The sequence below is a fragment of the Argiope bruennichi genome, chromosome 3 (assembly GCF_947563725.1).
Source record: "Argiope bruennichi chromosome 3, qqArgBrue1.1, whole genome shotgun sequence".
Taxonomy (NCBI): Eukaryota; Metazoa; Arthropoda; class Arachnida; order Araneae; family Araneidae; genus Argiope; species Argiope bruennichi.
Window position 1 is genome coordinate 51,951,183 of NC_079153.1, and position 14,834 is coordinate 51,966,016.

General features: G+C 28.7%; 1 protein-coding gene across 1 annotated transcript; it reads left to right on the top strand.

The window, feature by feature from the left end:
* The first annotated feature begins 2,341 nt into the window (after positions 1-2,341).
* LOC129963827 (potassium channel subfamily K member 18-like) lies at positions 2,342-14,741 on the top strand. Its single transcript, XM_056078395.1, has 4 exons — positions 2,342-2,546; positions 5,075-5,661; positions 10,374-10,792; positions 13,868-14,741. Exons 2-4 carry the CDS (start codon positions 5,126-5,128, stop codon positions 14,650-14,652), a joined length of 1,740 nt encoding a protein of 579 aa, XP_055934370.1. The 5' UTR covers positions 2,342-2,546; positions 5,075-5,125; the 3' UTR covers positions 14,653-14,741.
* The last annotated feature ends 93 nt before the right edge of the window (positions 14,742-14,834 follow it).

Genomic DNA, 14,834 nt, shown 5'->3' on the forward strand with positions numbered 1-14,834 from the left:
CTGAATTAGATAGGAAAATGGGAATCATGACTTGTTGTCTAATGGTCATTATGGTCATGGTCATGTTGTCTAATGGCTGTTTAAATGGAATCAACGCATCACCATTGTTATATCCTCTAAAGAAGTCAGAGCCCCATTACTTATCCTGCGACTTCTCATCTACCTACTTGTGGTGTTCCTCCTTCCTCTGCTACAGCAGCACAAAGGAGAAAGGAGATCCCTTAATAATAAGAAATGATTCAATAAATTATTCTTCTTAAATTTCAGGAAGAGAAGACAATGTTTAATATTAACCATCAAAGAAAGTGTAAAAGATTTGATTGAATCCATAACTATTAGATAGATCCAGCTCGGGTATAAAAATATCTTCGCCTTAAATATATCTCCGTTTTAGATAATAAATAGAGGGGAGAAATATTTCATAAATTTTGATTTCAGATTAGTTGATTTTTTAAAAAACATTTTCGCTTATTTATTTTGTCGATGCATCTATTTTTAAAAATATGCCTAATATTTTTTAATAATTACAATATTTTTTTTTATTAAGCAACAAAAATACCAGAAACTATGTGATGGGGGCAAGCTGCAAGATATTGCAATTTCAATGCAAGTTGCAATATTAACTGCAATTCTAATTCAAACTGATTTTTTAAGTTGAACGATTAAAAAATTGTATATTTTACAGTAAGCTGATTTGTGTAGTTTATTACCGCTATTAATAATTACGTAATCCTTTATGAACTTTAATTAATGAAAGAATGGTAAAAAGAAAACAATTTTAAATATTGTTGTTTTTATTGCAACTACTTGCTCCACGCCTGTTACAACTTGCATGATATCCGGGGCAAATTATGAAAAAATATTTCTGCTGCTTAAATCAACCAAATGGCTAAATGTTTTTTTGATGCATATTATGAATCAATGCTATAAAAGAGAAGTTATAATCAATGAATCGTAAACGCATTAAAAATTATAAGCCTTTTCCGAAAGTTATTACCATTACCCTCAACTTCAAATTTTATTCACAAATATTGAAGTATTATGAAAGTTCTGCGATAGTAAATTAAATAATCGGTTTCATTAATTAGAATATTAAAATGAACGAAATCAGTAATTGTTCATGATATAAATTGTCAATTGTTTGCTTTAAAATTTTCCGTTTAGTGTTCTTCCAGAATTTTGTTTACGTTTTGATAACGATTCTTCGTTTGTATTCTTACTCTTCAATAGTAAAGAAATGTTTTTGCGAATTATGCATACAATTAATTTTGAAAATTTTATTAAAATAAGAGAAATAAACTGTACGGAAACAAAAAAAAAAATGTTAAAAAATAATGTTCGAAGTCTCATTGCAGTAGTAGTAGAAGTATCTAAAAATATCTTATTTCAAAATCCTCTCAAGTTCTCCTCATTCAGTTATGCATTATAACTTATTGAAAAGAAATTGTCTGGAAATGAAATTGTTATAAATGGAAATGTAAAATTTTAAATTGTTAAAATAATGTAAAAATATTTTTTATTAGATGAATTTGTTCTTATTGTTATTACAAGGAGCTTAAAAATTTCGGATAATTCCTAATTAATTTTATATATAATTAATTTTTGTTTTTTGTAAAGTTGACTGCATACTTTTTCTTGTATTAAATAAATAAATACAAAAATTTGGGAGAATTTCATCCAGTTGTTTAGGAGTTGATGCGTGGATTATACATACTTACAATTTGTAAGCTATATTATTAATTTTTTTCAATTTCTTTATTAACTCACAACTTCTCATTTATTAATATTTTAAAATCGTACAATGGAACATACATACATAGTCACGATTTCTTCATTATTTTACACTCGGAAATATGCATGTTAAGTATTAGCAAATATTATTAAATGAGTAGTTATAAATATTTTTGGCCAAGAAAGTTGTTTTGAAACTAAGTATGGTTGATTGATACTTTGTAACACATGCGACGTTTCGGATAAAATTTATTCTTAATAGCTATTTTTATCTTCGCTACAAAGCAGAAAAAAAAAAAAAAAAAAAAAGATGTGTTTTCATTTTTTAAGAATTTCTACTCTTCTATTTTAACGATTTATGGAACAAAACCAACTTCAATCAACTCCATTGATTAAACGTCATCTTTTCAAATCAAGTATTGTAAGCAGCTCTTTCAGGTTGTTATTCGATCATTGTTCCGGGGCTTTTCGGAACTACCCAGTGATAAATCGAAGAGTGCCGTTGCTTTATTAGCAATCGCACGCCATATTCCGGTAGCCATCACTAGTCAGTTGTCACGCAAAAATTCAGCACCGGTGAGTAACTGTCACTTATTCACTGTGCTTTTGCGCTGCAAGACGGTTTCTCGGATATGCGAAGCATTAAGAACGTTAATTGTCTTAAAAATGGAAGAATAAAAACGTGAATTTTTCAGAATTGAACAGAGATGAACTAAAACAATGAAAAATAATTTCGAGTATAAGTTATAAATTAAAAAAATAATTTATTGAATTAACTTTGAGATGATGTGCCATTGGATAAATAAATATTGAAGGTAAGAGATATATAATGACGTCTCTTAGGTAAAATTATCTTATTTGTGCTTTTTAAATATAAATTCAGAGACTTTGGTAACATTTTAGCAATTCAGAATAAGTCACAAAAATAGTTATCTTTTAAATGATCAAACTTTTATCTTTTTGTGTGTCCTTCTCTTTTTATTTGTTATTTCAAATCGATTGTTCTTTTTACTACTAAGCTAAGCTTATTATTTAGAAAAGTTTAGTTTTTTTTGTAAGCTTTTATTTAGAAGATTTTAGTTTGCATTTTTAGCAAGTCTTTGTTAATGAATATTAAATAAAACCTTAAAACAATAACTAGGAATTAACGTTAATTTTCACGAAAATTTTTCTTACTAAAATTTAAAATAAAGAGTTGATCTAAAGAAAACAAAACACAACTTCAGAATAATAGATTTTCAGAAATTTGTCATAAGAATATTATTGGATATAATTTTATTTAGCGAATACTACTTTTTAAAAATTTCTTATCAAAAACAAAAAGAAGTAAAAGAATACATTTGGAAATATTAATTTCAGATATTTTTCAAAAATATGAAATACGGAGTTTTTGTACAATCCTATAAAATAAATTATCTTTATGTCTTATTCATTATATTTGTTTAAGTATTAATGATAAGAAAAAGTTATGTGTACAAAAATTAAAGTATAAATTCTAGAAACTTATCAAAACAAAAATAAATTGAAGATAGTATCAAATTATCGCACTAATGACTGTAATTTCATTTGTAATTCAGATTAATTTGCAGTAAAACTTAATTTACAGTTCAGTAAAAAATAATCATTTGTTTACAGGAAATGAATTACATACAAGATATTACAGTTATAAATTTAGCGTAATTTTTTTTTATTTTATTTATTATTTATTTATTTTTTGCGAAAGCAATTATAAAGGATGGTATGTTTCATTCATTTTTTAAAAAATTTATATTTACTTTTTATGAAATGCAAATATGAAGGATGGTAGGCTTTATTTTTAATTTACTAATCTCAGAAATGGTGAGTGAGAACAGAAATAGTATATAAAAGTTAAAGTATAACTAGTTTATAACTACAAAAAGATTTTGACCTTCATATACAAATATTGAAGATTCACAAAAAATATAAAAGAAAGCTTTTTGATAACATCCTTTGATCGGTTTTAAATGTTTGGGTTTCGAGATATACCATACACTTTTTAATACTTTAAAAGTTAGAATCAGTTTGAGATTGTTATAAAATAAATAATTTATTAATATTTATACAGAAAATATATTTTGAGACAAAATTTTGCTTTCCTAAACCATGAAAATAAATTACAGAAGAAAAATTTCTACAATTATTTAAATATAATCATTTTTAAAAACTCAATTATACAGCCATTTCAATGTAATGTGCTTTATTTAAATTTCCACCAAAATTTCCAGATCAACTTGTAGTCTTGTATAAAAATTTAAGAAGATATAAATCTACTTTCATAATTCGATGTCTATTTTTAAGTTTATTTTTAATTAAGTCTTTTTTTAAGTATATAAAAGTTATTCTACAGTAAGTCTATTTTTAATTTTTTTTTCTTTTAGATAAATATGCTTTAGATAAAATTTCTGAAACCTTTTCACATTATGAATGAAAAAGAAAGTTCGAAATATAGTAACTTTGTGAATATCTCTAAAATATTTGAAACCAGCTCAAATATTTGATAATGCGCAGTTAAATGTAAATTTAAAACTAAAAATTCTTTACCATTTTCTTGCTAATTATCTAATTACCTTTTTCTTACTAGGTAATTGAAAAAAAAATCCAAAATAATTTCCAACTCAGAATTATTTGCTATATTATTACAAATTATTTCCAAATCATAAAAAAATAATCATAATAATTTTGTTAACACAAATTAATACGTACATAAAGTCATTGTTCTTTTAATCATTATTTAAAGAATTTATTAGGTTGCCATCAAATTAAACAATATTTTGACATTAGCAATGTATAAATCATTTCGCATTTTAATCTAAAATACATTTTTTTAAAACAAAATAAAAAATAAAGATATGTTACAAAAAGTATTTTAACTTTTTATGTGAAAAATTCTAAAAAGCCATTAAGTGATACACTGAACATCTGTAGTTTTCTACTTCAAAATGTACTGTGAAAAGTACTTACTAGTGTTATTTTGATTGGAATGCCAAAAGGAAAACATCATTCATAATATTTTAAAATATTCTGATTTCATACTGAATTGATAAAATACTTTAGTCCTAATTTTACACACTCGCAAAGAAATTCTGTTAATACTGACTTATATTTCCAGATTAATTTTATTCGAAACAACTTTAATTTCTGTTCTTACTTTTAAAAAGTTCTCAGTTTGACCCAAGTGGCCTAAATGTAACTTAAGTCTTGACTAATTCTTGTCTATAGTTAAGATAGATATAGTATATAATAGTAAAATATTTATAAGTATAAATGCTTTAAAATGTTATTATATTTAAAGAAACTTTGCCAGAATATTTCTTATTTTTAGGACTTGGGTGAATTATGAAAATGTATTCATCTAACGATTTAAAGGCTTAAGATGGAGGGAGAAACTCGAATTGACATATGTGTGGGTTATGAAGAAAAACTTAGTGTCGATGAAAAATATCTTATTGTAGATGAAGAAATGGTCGACTCTGAAGAAAAACTTATTGTAGATGAAGAAATGGTCGACTCTGAAGAAAAACTTATTGCAGATAAAGAAGATGTGATTATTGATGAAACGGTTGACTGTGAAGAAAAAGTTACTTTAAGCGAAGCAGTGGTTAACACTAAGCGGAAACTTATTGTAGATGAAGAAGATAAAACACTACAAACTGAAACTGAGTGCAAAAATAGTTTACATGACTTAGAAAGCGATGAAACGAATTCAGAATCCAGCCCAGAAAAAGAGAAACACCCAGATTCCAATCATAAAATCAAGCCTACTCCTGCTGTGAAAATTGAAGGTGATATTATTATCAAAGATATTTTACCCGTGTCTTCTAACCAACCAAAAACAACCGAAATAATTCTGCATCCACCTTCTGAAGAATTACCTCCACCGAAATCAAAGAAGGTTCTCGTCTTAAAGCCGTAAGTTTTTCATCCATCTTATTTTTTTCGTTTTATTTTAAAGTGAATGCGATTGTTATTATTTTCGAATACATGAGTTTACACTCATGACATTTATTCCATAAGCTTTCTGGGACTTACCAATAGTAATGGGAGGAGGGGGGGGGGGCAGAAAAATGATTTAAAAATTTCACCATTATTCTAAAAAACTATCAAAAGAAAAATCTTTATTATTTTTAAAAAATATTATTATGAATGGTGTTAGTTAAATTGAGTATTCTCTAGCACAATAATTTGAAAGAGTCTTTGTAAAAAGAACCATTTTTTTTCTTTGGAATGCTAACTGATGAGATGCTCCTTAAATGCTTTATTTGAAAATAATAATATTCTAAAATTTATCATTAACTTCTCTTTAAGTCGGGATCCTTAGTGAGCATTTGTTGTTTAATCAAATTCCGTTTGTTAACAACATGTTTTTATTACTTTCTCGTATACTTATAATAGAAAAAGTATAGCAATCTTCAAAAAATTCGAACTTGAGACTTTGACGAATCTTCACCTTTTAGACTTCCGCGAGTTCTAAAACCACATTTTGAAAAATGTCCGTCTATTTGCGACAAAGATAACTCAAAAACGTTTTGATAAAGACGGATGAAATTTGGTACGCAATCTTAGTAACAATTTTGTAATTTATTTATCAAATTTTGAGCAAAATCCGCTCAGAGGATATTATTTAACACGGTAACTACAAAACGAAGACAGCTATCTAGATAAAACTAGATCTACAGAATTAACACCTACAGTCTAGACACTTATCAAATTTTGAGCCAAAACTAAAAAGGTATAGACCGCCTGTTGTTCTATATTTTCAGAAACATGTAAACGCGATAACTTAAAGATGCAGTGACTTAAATATATCAAATTTGGTAAGTGATTTTGTGACTACAAGTTTAGTTTTGTGTCACATTTTCGTTTCAGTTGGTTAGTAAAAATATGTCTAAAACACAAATTGGATTTTCGCATATCATTAATTGATGCCAAATCGCCAAATAAATCGCTAAGGATCACACAATAGATTCATTAAAATTGCTAAATTCTGCTGAGATGTATAATTGAAATGATGTCTTAAGCATAGTAGCAGGGGCAACGAACTCTTTCAAGAAATTAGAATACCGAAAATAAATATTTTTTCCCCTAAGCTCAATGATTTCTTTTTGTTTTGAGTTACACCATCATAAATATGCAATATTAAATGAAAATATCATTCATATTGAAATATTCATTTCTATTAGTTGAAAAAATCGATCTCAGAAAATCGATCATGTGACCATTCTTTCTTTGTTCTCTGTTTCGGTCGAAACTGTTTTGTCTGGTCTTGAAATTGCTTAGCAAACATGTGATTATCCTACAACAACAAAATATTGAGCGATATTTCCATAAAGCTGGATTAAATGTTATTTTTCTGGTTTGTTATTTCTATTGAAATGAGAGACAGATGTTCATTTCCAGCGTAGTTGTTGCCTAAAGCATTGTCTCTTATTTGTAAGTTGGTGAATTTTCGATGAGTTGCCGTGCAGCAGCTAATTTAAGCATGTGTATGAAGGGAAATGGAGATTTTGATTTTCCTTTATTTTATAGTTTTTAAGCTTAGACGGGGAGAAAAGTCGATAAATGGACATTAAAAACCTTTTAGAAAACTCAGAAAAATCAGGAAAAATGACAACTGTCGTTCTGTACTATAATTGCGATTCATGAGCATTTTATAGCACGAACAGTTAAGCATAAGTCGTCAAAGAAAACATGATTATATTTGATAGATTATTATCAAAGTTATTCTGTAACATTTTCAAAAAATGCCTAATGTATACACAATAAAATGCTCAATCTGTAACCTATTCAAAAATCGTACACACACACATATATTAATTGTCGTTTGTGTGTAATTTATGCAAATTTAAAAGCAAATAAATCTAGTACACTTACGGATATCTAGAAAAAATCAGATTATGAAACAATGCAATTTATTTAGATAAACGCAATAAGCTTACAGTTTTAGGTTAGCAAATGAGCAAAGAATAACCGATTTTGGAAAATTTTAGCATGATAATGTTTATAAGCTAATGGCTCTAGGCTCTGTATATTTTGAGATGCGTTGAAAAAAGCGTTGAAAACGCTATACAGTGCAGACCATGGGCCTGTAGGTACTAATTTCGGTACAAAGTTACTTCTTGAGTAGTAAGAGTCAAATAAAAAAGATTTTTTAAAAGTTAATTAGATTTTTAAATTGAAAAATTAATCAATATTTTAAGTTTTTTTTTCTTTTATAACTTCGGAACATATTATGCTACAAAAACTGATTTACATCATTTTAAAATTTTAAAAATAAAATTTTCAGCAATACCAATTTTATTTCTATGCTGCTATTTTTTTAATAAGTTTGATAAATTTTAGAAAATATCCTTGAGTATATTTTGCAACAATAAATTTCATTGTTTTGATTACTGGATGTTCATTCATCTGTTTTGTGATTGTATTCATTTTTTTTTGTGTGTTCATGATATCGTTTCTGTATTTTAAAAAATCATATAAAAGACAAACCAAGCCTAAAATTTATAATTTTATGATATTTTGAACTAAAGCTTTTAATGTTTCTTTGAATTTTTTTAAATACCTTTATGACCAATGAGAGTAGAAAATAATTTTTCTCCCTTCTTTTTCCAATTTTTCTTTTTGTATTTAATTTTTGAAAGTAAATTAAAAAAAAACATTTTCAAACACATATAAGAATAACTCCTGTATTAGATCAGGATTTTGTTTCAAAATTGCTCAATGTGTATAGTTAAAATAATAAAGGAAACCTATAAACCAATCGTTTAACCCCAACGATTATAATTTTCGAATTTTCTCAATTTTTGTTTTATATTAAAACTCCTTACTGCCAGATATGTCATCAGTGGCCAGCTGTTGTCATCAATTCCACTTTTCTCCAGATTCCACTTTTGTGATAAATATAAAAAAACGCAACGTCAAAATGTATTTTCTATGGGGAAATCATACGATAGTGTTCTCCAGCTCCAACTACTCAACCGATTTTAGAAAATATGAAAGTATTTCTTATGAAAGTTCATGACCCACAGATACGCCACGAAGGGTTGCTTGCTTCTCAGCAGCTTTTATTTTGAGAAGAAAGTGAAAAAACAAAACCTCACAATACTTTCTTTATGGAGAAAAAATTTCTTATGAAAGTTCATGCTGTAAGGATATGTAATTAAAGGTCACCTGCCAACCATTCGTGGGAGAAATAAAAAAAATAATTCGCTGTAAATTTTCTATGGAGAAATTTCACAACATTGTCCTCGACCTCAACAACTGGGAAAATTTAATCAATTATCACCGCCACCTTGATAGTTTCGACGCTTAAAATTATGCAATCGTACGCTCCATCATATTTGTGCAACTTTTACTTATATGATTGTAATTTTATGATTGTATTTATATGATTGTAACATTTACAATCATATTACTTATATGATTGTAACATTTATAATACTTTTTGTAACAAGATGTAGTTTATTAAAATTGATCGTCGTTATTAAATTAATTTTATTAATATTAGTCGTTTTCGGTGGCACCCATTTATAGAATAAATGTTATTAAAAATAGATATAGCGTATTAGCAAGATTTGACTTTAATGCAACTAATATAAGGGTTCTCACTTTCAAATATATTTTAAACAGTTTCTTTGTTTCATACATTTTGATTTTTTTTTTCTGAAGACATATGATCAACTTATTTTCGGCTTGATTTTGTTCCTTATCATATGTTTTTTTTATCTGTTTTTATTTTAATCTTGGAAACTCTTTTCTTGTTTCGTAGAAAAACTAATGGGGCTATTCTCTCCTTGAATTTCTCGTATACATATAAAATATAAAATTTTTTTTTTATTAAACTCTGTATTATGAGTAAAGAAACTCTAGAATGCATTTTGAACATCTTTCCTTTTATATGCTAGGCCCAATATTTGATGCAGATGTAAAATTTCAATATATTGATTATATACTAAATTTCATTTACCTAACTCATCTATCATCCCGTTCGGACAAACAAAAAGACAGGCAGCTTCTTATTGCAAGATTAGACACATATATCAGTAATTCTGGTGTGAGGATCAACTACTAAAATTCATTCATCTAGCTTTTTGCATTTGTAAGTTGTCACATCCACATCCACATGAGTAGATGAATAAATAAGTAACCAACTTCTTGACATATCTGGTTTTAAATTTAATAAAATTCAATCATTCTGATGATAAAACCGTAAAAAAAAACATAACCTGTGTAATTTATTCCAGTTTTGAGCCATCGTGTTCACGCACATGGACGGACGGACATAGAAGTCACCCACTGATAATTTTTCTCCAAAATTTGGTATAAATATACAGCTTAGGTGTAAAGGTAGCATGTTAAATATCATTGTTTAACTCTTCCTTTTTTTGCGTTATGGTGTTCCGAAACAAATTCCGAGAACGACTCATGGAAATCTGAAAAGTGAAGATTCACCAAAAACTCGAAATCATATTTTTACTGATGCAATATTTTCTGTTTGCATACAAGAAAGTAAACAAGTATAAAAGTATATGTTATGAAATTTGTACACAATAACTGCAGGAAAAATAACATTTTAAATGCATTATATAACAAATTAAAAACACTACGTTTGTTCTTTTTTTCAGAGAACCATCCAGACAGATTCCTCAACAGTTAGTGAGAAGAATATCAGTCAAACGGACAAGAAATATAACTTGTACATTTATCATCATCGCCATTTTGCTATGCCTTCTTACCGGTTCTTATCTGATAGGAGGGACATGGCTTTTTCTATATCTGGAAGAGACGGAAGAGGTTTCCTACATTAAAGAATTTTCCAAGTTGAAGAATGACACAGCCATACTTCTTGCCACAGAACTGCGCCAAGTGAAAGCACACGAGGCCATTTGGTCTCAGTATGTGTTCAAGCACCTGGACCTGTTTGAGGATGCTCTGTTGAAAAGTACTGGTCTTGGATACTGGAGACAGGGCGCTGATAGTGGGGAAAAGCGATGGGCTTATCCAAGCACGATGTTTTACAGTTTGTCTCTGATAACTACAACAGGTAATATAAGTTTGGAGGATTATTATTTTTGTTTTTATTTCTAAAAAGTTTTGTTGAACTTTTTTTCTTTCAATAAAGGCCTTATCCCTTTCCCCATATCTCAGACAGAACCTTGGATAAGTCTTGCGATTGTAGTCAGAAGATCGTAAACCGAATTTCATTGATTTAAATCATTGAGTTTATGAGTTATTTCGTCTATATTCACACATTGTAGAAATCACAGCCTGACAGACGGACATGTTTCGACAGATTTGGTCCAAAACTTTCCAATAATCTACATTTTAGATGCTAAGCCAAATTTTTATCAATTATTTGTATTAACTTGTAATCGAACAGACAGACAGACTTCCTCAGAATGGATTGCTTTCAAAATCTGTTAGAAATCTATAAATTTGTCCTTATACTAAAGACTATATACCGAATTTCTTTCGTGTAAGTCAAAGCGTTTCTAAGTTATTGTATTCACAGACAGACAGACTGACATAATACCAAAAATGCGTTTTTCATATTCAGGGTGGTTTGAACCAAGGAGAATCGTCAAAATCTGGAATTCGAATCTTTTGGCAGTTACAGTACTTTCTCTATGCTTCAAATACTAGAAAGTAAGATTTATTGTAAAAAAATGTCAATATAATAATTGCGAATTACAATTACATTAAAAATGTAAATGTAATTCGAAATACTGTAGAGTTAATATAGTTATGATAAAACCACTTTTGAAAAAGAATAGAAATATGGACAACCTTGGTGGCTCGTAGAACGTCAAAGCGCTATTCCAATTCTCGCAAAGTCTTGTCTAATGTTTAGGCTATCACACTTGGCACAGCATCTATGACCCTAACTTTTAATGTATCAATATTTTCAACTGAAGTGGGAAACATTCAGTGCTTTTTGAAATCCCAAAAGAAAAAATATTTAGCGGAATAATAAAGGACAAGAGCGAATATCATTGACGCCATTTTGATAAGAATCGAATCTGAAACCACAATATTTGCATTCATTGCATCAGTTGTTGGATTAAAAAATGTAAGAGCATGTCTATTCCAGAATAAAAAATTTACTATATAATATTTAATGGTACTTCGTAATAATTTTTTATAATCTAGCAAAGACTTTCTGATCACCTCGTATTTTTATGTATATAAGTGCGTGAGAGAATTGAATGCTCCTTCTGGACACGAAAAACAAGGGCGACTCGGGAATATATTTCACCTGAAAGCTTGACATCTGGCTTTCTTCGTTACATTAACGATCAATGAACAGTTCGTTGCGTGATCTTTTGATGAAATCAATAAAACTGTGTTGTGTTTGTTGTATATTTGTAACGCGGAAGTGAGTGACAAAACAACATTATATTTATATTTAGCGCAACAGTTAAGTGCAAAAGTGTTTTTAAACTGTATAGATTTTAAGATTTCTTTTTGTAGTTCAATGAGGAAAGACAGCTAAATCAAATATTTATTAGATGCATTTAGTTTTGTTTGCGTACAGGGGTTAGGATAACTTATTTTTATAAATATTATACTAAAAAATAAATATCGAATAAAATGGAGTTAATTTATTTAGATTATTGATGAACAGGGAATTTCGAATCCTATAATAAAGGTAAAATTTTAAAGAACTGAAAATACTTTGAGAAATGGTACCACTTTTATTTTTTATATACGAAATATAGAGGCAGTATTGCAATCGTCAAAAAATTTGAACCTGACATTTTCACAAATCTTCACGTTTGTATTTCTGTCAAATTTAGGCCAACAATCGTCTGAGAGATAACTTGAAAATACAATGAGCCTGTTAGATGATATTTTGTTCATAGTTTACCTGAAATGAAGTTGTGGATTAAAATTCGTACCAAATCGGCAAAAGGATGGAATGTCTATGGCAGCGGTGGGCATTAAATCGATCTCGATCGATCGCTAGACCACTGAAACATTTTGGGATGACCACCTTTACTAAGACCTAAGAGAGCATATTAAAAGAAACCAGTTGTTACATTCATGTGTTACCCATTTGACAATGTTGATGTGGGAGAAATAACTGAAAATATATATACTCTCTTTATCTCTTGAACAAAACGAAGTTTTTCTGCTTCAAAATGACACAATTTTAAAGTAAGTAGTTCAGAACCTAAGAATAACTTTTGGAATCTAATAAACGAAATAAAATATCCAAATTTAAAAAAAACTGCGTATCATTTAATATCGTTCTTTGTCTCTACCTACCTCTATTAATCTGCATTTTCAACGATGAATATAATTAAGACGACATGTAGTTCCCGTCTGACAGGCGACCACTTAGAATCCAGTGCAAGATTACCAGTTAATAATAATATACCGAGATATTTAAAACTGGCAGGCAGCATGCAGATTAGCTCTTCTACTAACTATATCTACAAGAACTGATTTTAGATGAAAATTATTTATTTTTTAATGCATTTTGAATTGTTTGATATTAAATGCATCATTTGATATTATATTTGTAGTATGTAGGTAAGTACATATTCCATTGTAGACCCCCCTTTTTTTTAACTCACCACACCTACACTTTTGGTGGGCCACAGCACCTTAGAAAATTAGAAATAGCCCGTAACCTAGAAAAGTCTGCCCAACCCTGGTCTATGGATATATCTATTCGCGGGAATATGAACGGAATCTCTATTAGTACAGGATGTAATTCGATAGATATATGATGTTTTGTAATATTCCGAATGACTTATAATATCGTGAAGACATCGCCAGAGTATTGTTGGGCATATTGCGTTAACAGGAATGGAAAAAAAATGTTGGATAAAATATATTGTTATGTGGTCTTGACACTAAAATTATAAATATGTATCAAGTAATTATAAATATGTACCAATAAAATTATAAATATATACCAATAAAATTATAAATAAGCATCAGAAATGAGAAAAATCCAATTGCATATTCAATTTTCCTTACTACATTAAACTCTAAATATGACATTTTGAGTAAGAACCTAAGATAGCTCTATGGGATATCTTTATCATGCTTTATAATACCTGATCTTATCTATAACTATATTTATATTTTAAAGACCTTTTTTTTTCAGGTTATGGTTCCATGGCACCTCGTTCTAAGTGGGGCCGAACAGCAACAGTCTGCTACAGCCTTTTTGGTATACCACTAATGCTTTCATGGTTAATTTGTATGGGCCACTTTTTTGCTATTTGCTGGTATTGGATGTTCGATAGCATCTGTTGCCGCTTCTGCTGTTTTGGAAGCGAAGAGCAGACAATCCAAAAGAGCCAAAGAAACAAAGCAACGAGGATTAAGCGGAATTCTGTCGCTCCAGCAAAAGATACAAAGATTCCTTTAATAACCACAAATTCTAACAATATTCCAAAAGAATTAGTAGAGTTAGAAAGAAATTTCAGTGCTGGAAGCAAATTCCAGTATAGTGGGAAAAATGAAGAACTAAATCGAGCTTATGAACAAATCAATCATTCAATAAATAACCAATCGACTGAAGTATTCCAAGGAAACTTTGACTGTTCCGACTTCGACAGTAAATTGAGTGATCTTGACCATGCAGTTTCGATAGTTTTTGCAGCGATATTCTTTGCTGTCTATTTCGTGTTTGGATCTGCAGTATTTGCGTTGATAGAACAACTATCCATAACAGATGTATTGTATTTCAATTATTTGATGTTCGTAACAATGGGTCCAGGGTGTTACGAACTCAAAGATGATGTTGCTGAAAATAAGATCAGGGGCAATTTGTGCTACATCATATATCTCATTTTCGGATATATAACATTATCAATGATTTTTAACCTTATTTACATGTATTTTTATCCTTCTGCAAGGAAATATCATCCGAGCAAGAATAAGTGATTTTTCATGAACATGCTTAAGTGATGGAAAAGAAAAAACTTGATACGCACATCTTTAATTTTATTTATGAAAATTGTATGTATTTTGATTCGGAATTAAAATTTTCGTAATAAAACGAGTGGCAATATTAAATTTAGATTTTTTTTTATTCACACCTTATTAGACAAAAGTTATGAAATATA